Source organism: Carassius carassius, chromosome 4 (genome assembly GCF_963082965.1).
Source record: "Carassius carassius chromosome 4, fCarCar2.1, whole genome shotgun sequence".
NCBI classification, from domain to species: Eukaryota; Metazoa; Chordata; class Actinopteri; order Cypriniformes; family Cyprinidae; genus Carassius; species Carassius carassius.
Genome location: NC_081758.1, coordinates 43,872,489 through 43,888,139, shown reverse-complemented (window position 1 = coordinate 43,888,139; position 15,651 = coordinate 43,872,489). Strand labels below are relative to the sequence as shown.

At 42.1% G+C, this 15,651-nt stretch overlaps 1 protein-coding gene across 1 annotated transcript in view; it reads right to left on the bottom strand.

Annotated features, from left to right (window-relative positions):
- Positions 1-15,355, bottom strand: part of LOC132131872 (metalloprotease TIKI1-like) — a 38,445-nt gene extending 23,090 nt beyond the window's left edge. The window contains exons 1-4 of the mRNA XM_059544006.1: positions 15,118-15,355; positions 12,672-13,232; positions 3,196-3,342; positions 2,338-2,512 (exon numbers count right to left, since the gene is read on the bottom strand). Coding sequence (XP_059399989.1) covers positions 2,338-2,512; positions 3,196-3,342; positions 12,672-13,232; positions 15,118-15,297 — 1,063 coding nt within the window. The 5' untranslated portion in view covers positions 15,298-15,355. The remainder of the gene's footprint in view (positions 1-2,337; positions 2,513-3,195; positions 3,343-12,671; positions 13,233-15,117) is intronic.
- Positions 15,356-15,651: the final 296 nt, after the last annotated feature.

The window sequence follows — 15,651 nt, the reverse complement described above, 5'->3', positions numbered from 1 at the left end:
TGAACAGCAGCCCAAATCTCTTCTTTTAGTGATGAGAAGAGAGAACAACCGCTGCAGTCACTTCACTGATCCCATGCTTTCTGTGGTTCTGGATTCCATTTGAATGGTTTAATTAAGGTAATTATAATCAATCAAAAAAGACGTCTAATCCTTTTAATTAATAAAACTTTAACAGTTTGATAATTTAATAACAATAATAAGACTCTATGAAACTCTGTGTTGTCAGTTAAAATTTTGATGGATTCTGTTTTATGATTTAATACAAATGATCAAAAACTGAATTCACACTAAAGAAGTGAAGGATCCGACTCTCAAACCCAAAGGATTTTTAGTTTGTTGCTTTTTTTCTGTCTCCTCATTCTCTTTCCTGACTGTGAAATAACTGGACAAACCAATTAAAGCAGTCCAATGACATTACGTGGTTTAATGTTTAAAAACATTATTTTCCACATAATGTGCATTACTGTTTCTCCTCTATGCCCCGTCTTTCTGAAACATATTGAATTTTACAAAGCTCATCGGTCTGAAAAGCGAAGTGTGCTCTGATTGGCCAGCTATCTAGTCTGTTGTGATTGGCTGAATGCATCAAGTGTATGACGTAAATGTTACGCACCTTCCCAGGATCAGGAAACAGTCCTCCATAAAATGTGCTGCACACATCTGAATATTTAAGTTTAACTGTTCTGCAACGGTGCACAAGATTCAGATTCAAGATTCAGATTCAAGATTCAGACTCAAGACTCAAGATTCAGACTCAAGACTCAAGATTCAGACTCAAGACTCAAGATTCAGATTCAAGACTCAAGATTCAGATTCAGATTCAAGATTCAAGACTCAAGATTCAGATTCAAGACTCAAGATTCAGATTCAAGATTCAGATTCAAGACTCAAGACTCAAGATTCAGATTCAAGATTAAGGTCCCCCGCTGGCCTGAGATCACTGCTAATGAGCACACCATGGAATGCTAATTGCGAGTATTGTCTCGCGGCGCTGCTGTTGTTTTAACCCTGATCAACATGCTCTCTTTATCTTATCAGCTCCAGTCAAACAAACAAAGCCCACAGACTAACCCAAACGTGACTCTGGGCTGTGCTCAGACAGATCACCACAGAACAGTTTAACCCCAGTTCTTCATTCATGTGCGGTCGCTAGCATGTTTGAGGAGTTCGCTTACTGTCTTAAGAACACACTGGAGTCTGATAGTTTGCTACCATCACTAACACACATACAACACTCACAGAAAGCAATGTGCTGTATATATAGCTAATCTCAACTGCTCAAATGTTTATATCATTGCAAATTGTCACTATATTATTGCCCTGCTCTTTATATAAAGTTGGATATACAAGTATATTCTATTTTATCTGCATACATACAGTACAAATGAGCAGCAAATCATCATGTTAGACTGATTTCTGAAGGATCATGTGACACTGAAGACTGGAGGAATGATGCTGAGTTAACACTTTATTTTAAGGATCAGTTCTCTCTATTAACTAGTTACGTATTACTAGCATATTGTCTGTTTATTGGTAATTATAAAGCACATATTCTGCATGACCATATTTGAGATCTTTTAACCTGACCCCATACCTAAACTTTGTGTTCCCAATTCTAAAGTGTTACAGATGCTGAAAATTCAGTTTGAGAAGCAAGTTTCCTCGTGTTTATAATCTCCCTGCTTTACATCTGGAGTTAAATGAAGCAGAATATGTTGCGGTGAGCAGATTGCATGTGTTTTTCGGCCATTAGTCCAGTTTCTCTAAATGAACAAAACTGCAATTACTGCATGAGTGCCATGGCCGCTACCAAAATAACTCGAGTCATTTGTTCTAAGCAGCTTTGATCAGATTTCCACATCATTTCATTTAACGCTGATCTACACATGACCTCACGGTGAACCGCCAGAGAGCGGCCATCTCTAGGAGGAAAGCTTTATTGTGAAGGACGCTTCATCAAAGGCACAATTAAGGCGAGCACTACGGCTACAAACTTTCTTCTGAGAAATAAAGTCAATTTCTCAGGGGTTTAAAGTCAAGATTTGTTCCTAGAAAGAGCATAATCTCATTTAATCTCTGCGAAATGAGTCCTCCATTATTTTTTAGCAGTAGTGTTTGCATTCGAGCTACGAGCCAAAAACCTGGGGACATTTGCAAACTGAGGTCAGAAACGAGTCACATCAAAGAGTGCAAGTCACAGAAAACATCACTTCATTCCATGATCCGCCTCTGGCCGCTCACACTCAACTAACCCTACCAGAAACTGAAGACAGAGAAAATACAGATCAAAAGAGACTTCAGAGTCACAGGATCCAGGAGCGTCCCGAGGAGACTGACCTGCTCCGAAGGCGAAGAAGAAGCTCTTGTCAGGATGCTCCTCCAGCAGCGCTCGGACGCGCCGGCCCATGCGCTCGTTACGCTTGTAGATCAGCTCCTGTCTGAAGTAGTGCTCGATCTCCTGCGCTGTCACCTGCTCGCTCGCTGGCAGCGTCACGTTCTTGAAGTTCGGCACCTGGACGCAAAACAGATCCATATCGTTCCAGTTTAGGTTCGAAAAACAGCCGCATTGATTTCTATTTCATACTATTCAAAGCCTTTCAGAGCAGTTTTTCCAAGAAACAGGAAAAATAACAGTGTTAGTGTTGTAAAATGTATCCAATACAAATTGATCTCATCCAGTGCAGTTAAATCAGTAATATTACTGAATATTAATAAAAACAGAGAATGCACAATTTATTACACTGCATTTTTGTCCTGTTTTCCAGTTAAATATTTGGTAACACTTTACAATAAGGTTTATTAGTTAACATTAGTTTACTACTTTTGTTAACATGTCATGAACTAGGCATGAACAACACTTTTACAGCATTTATTAAACATTTATTAATTAACAGCTCATGTTCATTTCAATATTTACTATGTCAATGTCAATGTCACCTTTATTTATATAGCGCTTTAAACAAAATACATTGCGTCAAAGTACATTTTTCTTCTTCCCTTCGCAATCTATCCTGTGGTGTGCCTCAAGGCTCTATCTTAGGTCCTGTCCTTTTTTCGCCCTATCTTTTCCCTCTGGGTTCCATCTTCAGGAAACATAATGTCTAATTTCACTGTTAGGTTGATGATAAGCAAATCTATATGCCTGTGTCTAGGAAAAATAAGACTGTAATTCCATCTCTGGATGCTAATGGGTACCTGCGAGGTTTCGTGGCTGAAGATGATGGAGTTGAGGTCTCCACAGTTGTAGTGTTTGATCAGGTGCTCTGTGGTGAAGGGCACCTGCAGGCTCCCGGTGCGGAGACTCTCCTGCTGCAGGAGCGTCTGATTCAGAGCGAAGATCACCTGAAACACAGTGCACAAGTGCTTTAGTGCTTATTCTGCTCATTGCTCATGCATAAACGTGACCAAACATCTTACTGTTCGGATTCAGATTAGAACAGTCAAATAAAGTTATGGGCAGTTCTTAAGAAAGAAAATCGATGACTAATTTGTAAGACTAGTTGAGACAGTTTATGCAACTGACCCCTGCAAGCCCATCTGAACCCAGCATGAATGGAGCTGATTCATGGCACTTTGATGAAGTTTGCCTCAAATCATTTTAAACTTAACTCTCCTTTAACACCAAAACAGCTCCACTTAAATCCAATTCATGATGCTGCATTTATGCAAAAGGAGGGAATAATCATGACAGAACTGTTCCACAGAATCAACACTGGTGTAGAAGCTACTCAGAAACAACTTTAGCTCAGAAACTGCTTGTATATTTCACAAATAATGACAAAGAAACAGCAAGAAACAGTGAATTAAATGTAAAACTTTGATTTAGAAAGTTTTAAATAGTATTTTTTGTACAATGTACACCAGTTATCTTTATTTAAATTTAAAGTAGTTAATTGGCATCATTATGTTCAGTGTACATTCAGTATTGCCAAAGTGTTAAAAACAAAACGGCAATGACAAGAAAAAGAAATATGCAATATAACAATAACAAAAATACTATTAAAGTTAGGTGCTCACTAATTACTTAAAATAATACATATATAATTAATTGAGTATTTCTATGAAGACATTCTAAGAAATTACTTGAGTATATTTTAGTGGAGTGCAGCTGATCAGTGAAAGTGTTTGTGAGTCTGACACTGAACCACAACATACATGCAACACTTGTGATCTGAGGAATCGTTTATGTCTGATCACACACGAGCACTGTATATATCTCACTTTAACATTCAGAGGTTTGACCAGTAAACTAGTGAGGACTGACCTTGTGTGTTAGTGTCTGGTTCTGCGAAGCCGAGTCAATCTCTCACACATCAAAGGAGGAGAGCTGCTCTCAATTAGTTCTAGCTGCTGCTGCAGCTCACCATTGTGTCACCATGAAATCCCCCAGTTTACACACACACACACACACACACACACACACACACACACTCACTCACTCACTCACTCACTCACTCACTCACTCACTCACTCTCTCTCTCTCTCTCTCTCTTCTCTCTCACACACACACACAGTTTAGACTGATCACTCACAGTACCTCCTCTTCCAAACAAACAAGTGTATTTGCTCCCAAAAGAAGAATCTATCAAGTTTCCTCCACCTGTGAGCTCACAACAAAACACTGCAGATGAGTTTAAGAGTTTTCACACACACACACACTCGAGCTCTTTTCATCAGTGTCGGTGACACTCTCTGGCCCGTCCGTCATTGTTTGAGGGGCTCGTCCCAGAGAGGAGGGCAGAGCCCAGCAGATGCCTTCTTGTCTGGGACAAAGGGCCTCCGTCGGCCGCTGGGCTCCCTGCGCTTTCATCCTGCGCTCATCAAAGCCTCCTGCTCTGCATTTGAAAGCGCACCGGCTTTATGCTGCTCAAATTAGCCTATCGCCACCTCGCTAGCCTCCCAAACTCCCTCCAAAGCATCTTCAGCGGAGCAGCTACCCCTCGACAGCAGCAAAAGAGCCTTTCAGCCCCTTAAATTATGGCGTGGAGGAGGAGGAGGCTCTCAATGAAAGAGACTGGGCTGAATGAATGATATTTCTTCCTCCGTTGTGTCCATTCTGTGGGTCACTGGCCACATTTACACACGGGAACCAGAGTGAGTTCTTATCTGTGCCACTGTGGCCCTATGAAAGTCAACAATTCAGCTTTGTGATGGAAAGTGACCCATTACATTAAGTGTGTGATTTCTGCACCAAGACATAACAATGATGATGGAGTCCAAACAGGTTTCCCAAGCACTGTTTTAGACAAACGTCCTTATTCTCGTCACAAGTAAATCAGCTGAAACGCATCATCATAGCTGTGACAGGGCTGAAATAATATCAGTCTTAAGGCCCATTTACACCAAAAACAATAACCATAAAATTACGGCAAAGTCTAACAGTTTAGTTAACTTCTACCGTCCCGCACGTCTTCATGTGAGACAAAAATTTGCACAAGAATCACTCATCACACACAAGTCCACATCAGAAGTGAAATGATAACATCGTCCTCCTTTAAGGAGCTCAAGCAGTTAAAGCGGCAGATGACAAAACAGTAGCTTGCTTATAATAAACAGAATATCACCATGTGTAGAGGTTAATGATATGATAACAGGCTTTAAGAGAGACTCTGAACATCTGAAGTCTGTCTGTAGATATCTGTATGCTCTGACTCAGTCAGCAGCCGCTGTAGCTGTTATTGTGAGCATCTGTCTGTGAGCGATGGATGTCCTCTGAATCTCGTGCTAATGGACGCCGTCAAAGGCACCCTTCTCTTTCTCATGACATCATCCACACTCAGTTTTCCCAGCAGTTAAGAACACAAACAAAGCCAAAGCTCGCGGTGCGCCGCTGGAGACAGTGCTGCAGTGCGGCCACAGTATTTGTGAATGGACTCTGATAAGCTGGGAAACTTTCCCACGATGCCCTGCATGCATTTAACCAGCAGCAGAGGAGTGACGTGATGCATAACACTGAGCTCAAGCACACGCTAATTCAGAACAGAGCAGCCGTGTGTGTGTTTGTTCACAGCATTCATTCTGTGAGTCGAGTTTGGCTTTGATTAGACTCCGTGTCAGAACACACTCCGAAGCACTCACTCAAACATATATATACAGTATATATCATTGTGGTTTCTTTAAAAATTAAATTATAAACATGACAATAGTGTACTATTTTTGAAAAACAGATGACAACACTGTCAAACTGATCACCATTCTTACAGATCCACAAATATGACTGAAAATGTTGTGTTATGCATGCCAGGCCAGTAGATGGCGATGTCACCAGGTAAAGAAAATCATGCATGCCTATAGACCGAACATTCACATTATTAGAGTAACACAGAGACAGTGACTGTATCAATTCCAAAACCTTGCACTTTGAAACTAGTTTTTCAAAAGTTTGCATAGAGTTCAGTCAGTAACATTCAGCAGAATCGTTTTACGCTGTATTGTTTTGGTTCAGAAATCTAGGGCTGTTGTCTACTGCCACCGGTGACATCCAGGACGAGGCGGTTTACTGCTGGGGATTTGTCGTGTAGTTGGTCCAAAAGTCTGCCACCGTCACAGCCCTGCATGAATCCATTTAACACTCTTCATAAGCTACGTGACAATTCAAGTTTAACTCTCAGAGGAGTTACCCAGTGCTTTAAGAGAATCATAATGCGATCAAATAAATCAATAACACATTTAATAACTTTTGTCTCTGCACATATAAAAGTGACACACTCATAAACTAATTTAATCATCAGTCATTTAATTTTTCTGAATTAATCAACGAAATGAGTAATATATTTAAATTATGATTTAAGAATTAGGCACAGTGAATCACTGAATTATTTGAGTGCTGAATGATTCAAGTGAGTCACTTATTTGATTTCTGAATGAATCAGTTGAATGAATGATTCAGTGAATCATTAAAAACAGAAATGTATGTGTTTATGGAAATGCATTTTTTGTCTATTCTAATTATGCTCTGATTCAGTGTCATAAATACGAAATATGAGTCCATAATCCATAATAACACTTTCTCTAGTGAAAAAATGTTCTGGTCTGAATCAGGAGAGAAATGTGTTCCTTAGTAAATTACTGTTTGAAAATAATAATTTGAATGAATGATTCAATGGCCCATTTCTCCAAATAGAACCACTAATGCACTGATAGTATATGTATTTATGGAAACGCACAAGCTGTAAGCCATCAATCTTGAGCTGTAATGTGATTTTAAGTCTAATGTTATTCTAAGTAGGCGGTTCTTGTCTGGAACTAATTGCGGTGCGGTTATGCGATGAACAGACACATGCAGGTCTGCGTAGCTGCGATGCAGAAGTGCTTTGATCAGTCTAGAGAAACACAGGTCATTTAGTCTGGGTTTTGCCCCACAGCCCCGTGTTTACCTTACTGCTCAATCACAGCCAAATATTTACACTGTCTGACAGAATCAGTGTCACATGCTAAAGTGACTGTGCTTTGATTGACAGCTTCATCCGGCCCACACACGCAGCCTCAGCCAATCAGCTCGCAGGAACCACTGAGCTGAAACAGGGACTGAAAGCACCTCTTGCTCCAGACATCTTGACTGATTCTAAACATAAAAAGTCCAAAAGTCTCTTAGTGAGTCCAAGCACAATAACGACGCATATGAAAACTGTACAAGAGTTAATTATTATAATGTTTATCATGTCCTAACATTCTTAAGAAAAATAAAAATTGTACCTTTAGTGGTGCAACATCTTGTCACTGGTGCATAACCCTTACATTTACCCCTAAAAGGTTTATAGAAGTACCTTGATGGCACATACCACTACTCTGAGTCACTACTCTGAACCTTTAGAGGTAAATAAGGTAGAAACTCGTCATTCCTGAGACTGAACTCACATGCACAATGTGAAGATGCACGTGTATGCTTGGCTTCAGCCCAAGACCCATCATAGTGGAAAATATGTGAAGATAACCTCTGAACCCCAAAGAAATGGATCCACATGTGGCTGTGAGCCATCGCCGTTTGTGGCTTCTCAACCAAATTCAAAATTGATGTAGACACTGAAACTGAGTCCATCCGTCTGACCGCAAACAAACACACACACACACACACGCACGTGAGAGTGGCTGCAGATTCTAAACATATTTAAAATGGAGTTGTTTCTGAGTTCATCTCTCTGTGTGATTATGAGGGAGGAAAACCGTCCTGTGCATGAGGAATTTCAGAGGAATTCTGACAAATGCTTGGAAAAGAGAAGAGCAAAAAGAGTATGAGAACAGAACATACACAACACCGAAGTTGTTTTGTTTTTTAACGCCGCAGCAGCTTCAGTGCCTATTTTCATGGTGAGTAACAAGTTAAAAATACTATGAAGTGCCAGTTATAACCCTACTGTATATAAGGATTTGTTTGAGATGAGAACTGAAAGGTGTGTCTTCAGAAATGTTAACCAAAGTAAAGAGAAAGAAACAAAAGACAAAGGTTGATAAGTGAAATCAAGATCAAAACCGTTTGCCAAAGTGACTTTCCTACTAAGTTCTCTCCGGCTGGTAAATGCCTTCACACTTCCATTGGTCTGTGGTGATTAGGTAACAGGTGGGCGTTAGCTAAACGTCTGGTGCATGGGACACAAAAGTGGAAACACTTCAGGAGTGTTGAAGTCGTCATCGGATTGGCTGAATTCTACAGGATTTCTGTGAGATGTGTGTGTCACGATCTTTAATGTTCTGCCTGGAAACAAAGATACTGTGGTGCTAAACTCCCTTGTGACAATGACACAATTTATTTCATGTTCAGTACTGTAAAGATGCTTGCATTAAACTAATAGTTCACCCAAAATGAAAATGTGCCCCCCTCAGGCCTTCAGTCCATCAGTTGCTCACCAGTGGATCCTAAACAAAGCATTATTATGGATTATGGATTTGAATGTTATTTGGGAGCAACAGTTTCAAGTTAAAACCTTCTTAATGATAGACAGTGATGGCGAAGTCCATTTGAAATTTAATAATGTGTTAATCCCTAAAAAAGTAACTAATTGTGTTACTTTGTTACTTTTTATGGAAAGTCATGCATTAAGTAACTTTTGTGTTACTTTTCGTCACCTGGGCTGGGCTTGTTGTATATATATATATATATATAAATTTTTTTTTAATGTTTCATCTTTTGTCTTCTCCAGATGTTCACTGATGGACTGGAGTGCTGTGGATTATTGTGATGTTTTTATCAGACTCTCATTCTAACGGCACCCATTCACTGCAGAGCATCCATTGATGAGACACTGATGCAGTGCTACACTTCTACAAACCTGATGAAGAAACAAACTCATCCTGATCTCGGACTGTGTGAATATCAGCTTTAAACAACGAGCAGACCATCAGCATGTTCACTGTGAGAGAGTGTGTGTGTAGTTTTTATGAGGTCAGTGAGCACACACACACACACACACACACACACACACACACACACACACACACACACAAGAGCTCCATCCCCAAAGACAAACACTCTTTGAGTGTAAGCGACCCAGAAAATGCGGGCGTTTCAAGCGAGTGAGTGGAATTCTCTCTCAACCGGGACAAAAAGTAAACAATACAGAGGTGCAGGCCACGGGAGAGTGAGAGAACGAATGAACGGACAAACGCTTTCACCCGCGGGACCCTCAGGAGCCGCTAGCCAACAACAACAGCTCCACAGTACGATCCGCTCTGTAGATCGGTCAGAGGAGCAGAGAGACTTCAGAGAGCGAGTGACCACCGGCGTGAAAGAGAGTTTGACACCAGCGTCTTTCATCTGCTGCAGGAGGGGATTGTGGGACAGCCATTACATCACCGCCGTCCAGAACTGGGTGGTAATGCTGACCACTTTAAATACAATCCCAGAGCACACACGAGTCTGTTCTGACGGATCTGTGTGTCGCTCGTGTTAAAGTCAGCAAATTCTAAATAAAGGACCAAGTTTTAAAATAGTACTGAAGTGCTTGTTCTGTTAAGCGTGGGTAATGATTAGAGTAAGTAGCTTCGCTCTTCTCTGGTCTCTCTGAGGCTGATCAGTGATGTCGCCCGAGGGTCGGATCTGTGAAGCCTGTTCCCACCTGAGACGCCTCGGGCTGATCGACATGAGATCTACTCTAACACACACACACACACACACACACACACTGACAGCTCCTGTCACGCCTCTCATCAGAAGATCAGCAGAACGAGATCATTACTGACCCAGACACAGCGGAGGAATGAGCTGCATCTGATACCTGTGTGTTTGGTCAACAGCGGCACTCGAGGACGGACCTCTAGAGAATGAGTCTCAGTAGTGCAGGTGTGTGTGTGTCACTGTCACAGCTGAGAGAGAGAGAGAGACACACACACACACAGAGAGAGAGAGAGAGAGACGTCCTCTGACGGGCGATGTTCAGTCTGATCCTACAGCATCTCATCACACAGCTCAGGAACATCCCACATAAACCTGAGCAGCTCGAGTGTCTCAGCTGGACCAAGGCTTTGCGTCAGACTCCCGATAAACTCTCAATCATGAGTGTGTGAGTGTTTGTTAAGTGGAAATAAATGAGAAACACCTGCTGCTGAAGAAACTGTGAAAATCCTGCTGCTTCATGCTGGAGTAAATCAGAGAGACTCCTGTAATGACCCTTATTACAACAGTAAAAACACCTTCATCTGAAAAGAAACGCCACACAGCAATGAGAAACACAGAGAGGTTTTTACTGCAGGACTATAACACACTGAGCCAGAGAAATACGTCAGTGTGAACGTGTTTGTGAATCATACGAGACAGAAAGCACATGGACAGTTACACACCATTCACACACACTTACAGTAGCACTGTTTACTGTACTTAAACCACGTCTGACATATACATCTGAGCTCCAGCAGCATGCAAATGAACCTTGATCACAGTAACCAACATATCCATATGATGTGATTGTGTTGAGCGTTTGCTCTGCATAGAGCTGCAACTGTTTAGCTGAATGCATTCTGAAGAAAGTGCACTCAATCTGATTTGAAAGTGTAGATGAGCAGCAGAAACACACACGAGTCTGGTCTCCGGTCATCCTCCGAGAGCAGAGCTGGTTCTGCGTCAGACTCGTGAGACGCTCTGCTGTTTGAGAGCTGATGAGTGCAGGTCGCTCGCTCCGAGACTCATCTGTGATCGTGGCAGATTTAAATGTGCTGTTTAAGGGGCTCCATCTGTACAAACACCATTTATCATTACTGGCCGTGTTGCTGAAATCAAGTGTGATTTGGCAGCGAGTTAACGCCACAAAGTGGTGAGCATTAAAAACACCAGAGGAATTCGAGGCAGAGGCGCGTTAAAGGCGCCAGAGGTTATGATTTGGCCGGTTCTTACAGTTCCTGGTTTGGTCCTGAGATCCAGCGAGAATCTGAATCAACACTGAACTGAGTATGGACACTACTATCTCCTGAATCGATCACTGATTCAGCTTAGAGCTGGCGATATGACCACAAATATTATCATGTCAAGTCAAGTCAGCGCTTTATAAAATCAGTACAGATTGTTTAAAAGCAGCTTCACAATTATGGACAAGAAGATATTGCTTCACACAAACTTCAATTCTGCTAAGCAGCTCTAAAAATATAACAGTAAACTGTCATTATTCTGTTTACGTATCATAGTATTATCTTGTTTTTCTCCATCATCCATATCAGTATATATTAAGTTATTAATTTACCATCAGTGGGGAAGCAAATGCTTTCCACATGTTTGTTAGACCTTCATGATGAATGTTAACTGAGTTCGTTTGTTTAACAAGTTAAATCCACAGAGTAGCTGTTTTTTTTAGCAAACATTCCCCACACGGTGAACGCTGAGCTCTCAGAGAAACAGGATGATCTTCGAGCTCCATTCGTCTGGATTCTCCTGTTTATTCAGATCTGAAGTGTGATTTGTTTGCTAGACACTTCATATGGATGTCATCGTGGAATACAGGACAGGCCAAAACTGCTGCTGGCCCGGCACATTGGACGTCTTGATGCAAGCGTTTCATCGTAAGCATATCGTGTGCTTGGAGTGTGAAACTAACGTACAAACTATGTTTCATGTGATCAAAAACAAAGGAGAACCAATCACATCTTATTAAACAGATAGTTCCGGTCCTTGATTCTGATTGGCTGAGCCACGTTCAAAGCTGTTGTAAATTACTCTACAAAGTAACACACACCTTTGTTTACTTATGTGTGTTGCTCGGCAACCACTTTGTTGCAACCACAACTGTTTCTGAGGAACTACTTTGTTTGTTGGAAGAATACTGCTTTTATTAGTATCATTATACTTTAATTGTTCTATTTTATTCTGTGAAAATGTATAATTAAAAAAGCAATAATCCCTGTGAAGCAATGGTTTACAGTGAATTATTAACATCTAAGGGGCGTTGTTAGGGTCGACAGTATATCAGAATGATTTCTGAAGATCATGTGACACTGAAGACTGGAGGAATGATGCTGAAAATACAGCGGAGCATCACAGAAATAAATTACACTTTAACAAAGATTCACACAGAAAACTGCTCTTTAGGATTGTAAAAATTTTACAGTATTTTTGATCAGATAAATGCAGCCTTGGTGAGCAGAAAATACTTCTTTCAAAAACACACACAAAAAAAATCGTAATTATTCCCGGCACTCATATTCAGCACCGGTCTGGTATTTTAAGGATGCACTGGTTCTCAAACACTGACCTGAGAGAAGCTGAGTCCGTTCAGAGGATGGCACTGCTCCTCCACCTTCTCCACGGCTCCCGTCCTCTTCCTCATCCTCTGGGCCTCCTGCGCCAGATACAGGTCCAGCACAGGGACGCCACGCGTCTTGATGTCGGCCTCGGTCAGAGAGTTGACCATCAGCATCACCCACACGGGCCGCTTGCGCTCCCAGTTCCCGGCGATGGCGTTGAACAGGTAGTCTGCATACAGGCCCTTGCCGCGCTGGTCCGGGGTCATCCAGGACGGCAGCATGAGCTTGACGTACTCCAGGTGAGTCTTGAGCCGCAGGTAGATGTCTGAGGGCAGCAGGTCCTGCAGGTTCTGTCCCTGCGGCAGCAGCTGGCAGCTGCTCAGCGCTGAGATGGTGTACGGGTCGGTCAGGTCCAGCTCGAAGCAAACCATGCTGCTCTCCTGGAAGGCCTGCTTGGAGTTCTCGGGGATGAAGTCCCAGACGCGTGTGTACGGGACGTGAATGGTGCCGTAGAAGTACGAGGGCGGCTCTCGCTTTATCGTCCACAGGAAGGAGTTGAGCTCGCTTTGCTGCAGACAGAACGACAGAAAGAGAAGAGAAGAGAAGAGAAGAGAAGAGAAGAGAAGAGAAGAGAAGAGAAGAGAAGAGAAGAGAAGAGAAGAGGAGAAGAGAAGAGAAGAGAAGAGGTTTGGGCTTTTCAAAGGCTGATGCTGAAACTTCAGTGACATCTATAAAAGAAGTCTCTTCTGCTCACCAAAGCTTGATACAGTAAAAATTATAAAATATTATTCTAATGTAAATCATCTGTGTTCTGTGTGAATCTGTGTTAAAGTGTAATTTATTTCTGTGATGCTCCGCTGTATTTTCAGCATCATTCCTCCAGTCTTCAGTGTCACATGATCTTCAGAAATCATGAAAATATGATCATTTGAAAGGGAAAGAGCTTCTGTTTTTGTAGCAGACATTTGTTATTTACCAATAACCTCCAAACGTCCAAATATTGGCCCGTTAATGTCACTCTGTCTCGCACGCACACACACACACACACACACTCAAGCACACACACACACACACACACACACTCAAGCACACACACACTCAAGCACACACACACACACACACAAACTCAAGCACACACACACACACACACACACACACACTCAAGCACACACACACTCAAACACACACACTCAAGCACACACACACACACACACACACACACACACACAAGCACACACACACACAAGCACACACACACACACACACACAAGCACACACACACACAAGCACACACACACACAAGCACACACACACAAGCACACACACTCAAGCACACACACACACACTCAAGCACACACACACACACACACACACACACACACACACACACACACACACACACACTCAAGCACACACACACACACACTCAAGCACACACACACACACACACACACACTCAAGCACACACACACTCAAGCACACACACACACACACACACTCAAGCACACACACACACACACACACACACACACACACACACACACAAGCACACACACACACACACACACACACAAGCACACACACACACACAAGCACGCACACACACACACTCAAGCACACACACACACACACACACACACACAAGCACACACACACACACAAGCACACACACACACACACACACAAGCACACACACACTCACACACACACTCACACACACACACACAAGCACACACACACACACACAAGCACACACACACACACACACACACAAGCACACACACACACACACACACACTGCTGTGATGAATGAAGAGCTGATGTTTATTCACAATCTGATAATGCCTTCAATAGTGAAGTGACATAAAAAATAAATAAATAAAAACACACACACACACACACAAGCACACACAGTCAATAGACAGTTAATATCTAATTAGTGTCGAGGGCAACACACATCCAGAACGAAAACTTTGACAATCTGACACTCCACAAACAACTTTCAACAGATGCATATTAAATAAAGTGACAGAACACTTTTAAAGAAACAGTTCATAATTAACAAAACACTGTCAGCTGATGTAGAAGCATCGTGTTTTATGTTCAGCAACGTGCGCCTACGAAACTCTATCAATGTCAGTGAAAGTATGAGTTCAGAGCTCTTATCTTTTCATTTAAACACTGGGATTTAAATCCATTTAGTGAAAAATAACAAATACTTCATCCAAAGAGCGGGTTACATGTCAGATGCAGTGTTATACTTCATTATCACACATGCATGCTCCATATCAAAGAGCTGAAGAACTTTAAATCACTGTCTTATTCGTCCTACATAACTTTTATATACATAACTATTCTTATCTCCACCGTGAATGTTCATGAACAGCTGATTTGATTGTTAATATCTACTTGAAGGAAGTGATTTGTAAGTGTGTACTGAAGGAAAGCACTCACTTTGGTGTTGAGGTCGCAGCTGGTCTCTCTGAGGTTCTGCTGGTTTGCTCTCACCATCATTATCAAGCAGGTCTGGAGGAAAGCGCCCCAAATGTCCAGCAGCAGCATCGTCATCATCGCAGTCTTCTGAGGAATCTTCACCAAACTCAACTGTGCTTCACTGACGGCCAGAACATTCATTCCACAAGAGAAATCCCAGTGATCCTGAAGCCACCCATCCTGGAGAAGAGCTGGACTGAGCCACTTCTACGACATGATGATGGTGATGCTGGTGATGAAGGTGATGATGATGCTGGTGATGATGATGATGATGGTGATGGAGGTGATGGTGGTGTTAGTTAAAGTCCAGCTCCATGAGAGCAGACGCGTCTGTCATGAAGCTCATGTTCCAGAGTCACACACATCCTGATCACACTCCAGCTGCTGAGGAACTCTGGAAACTCTCACGTGTGAAGTTTAGCGTTAAATCACTGGCTTCGGTCCGAGCACTCGGTTCCTCCGCGGCTTCTGACTCTCACCGCAGCTCGACAAGTT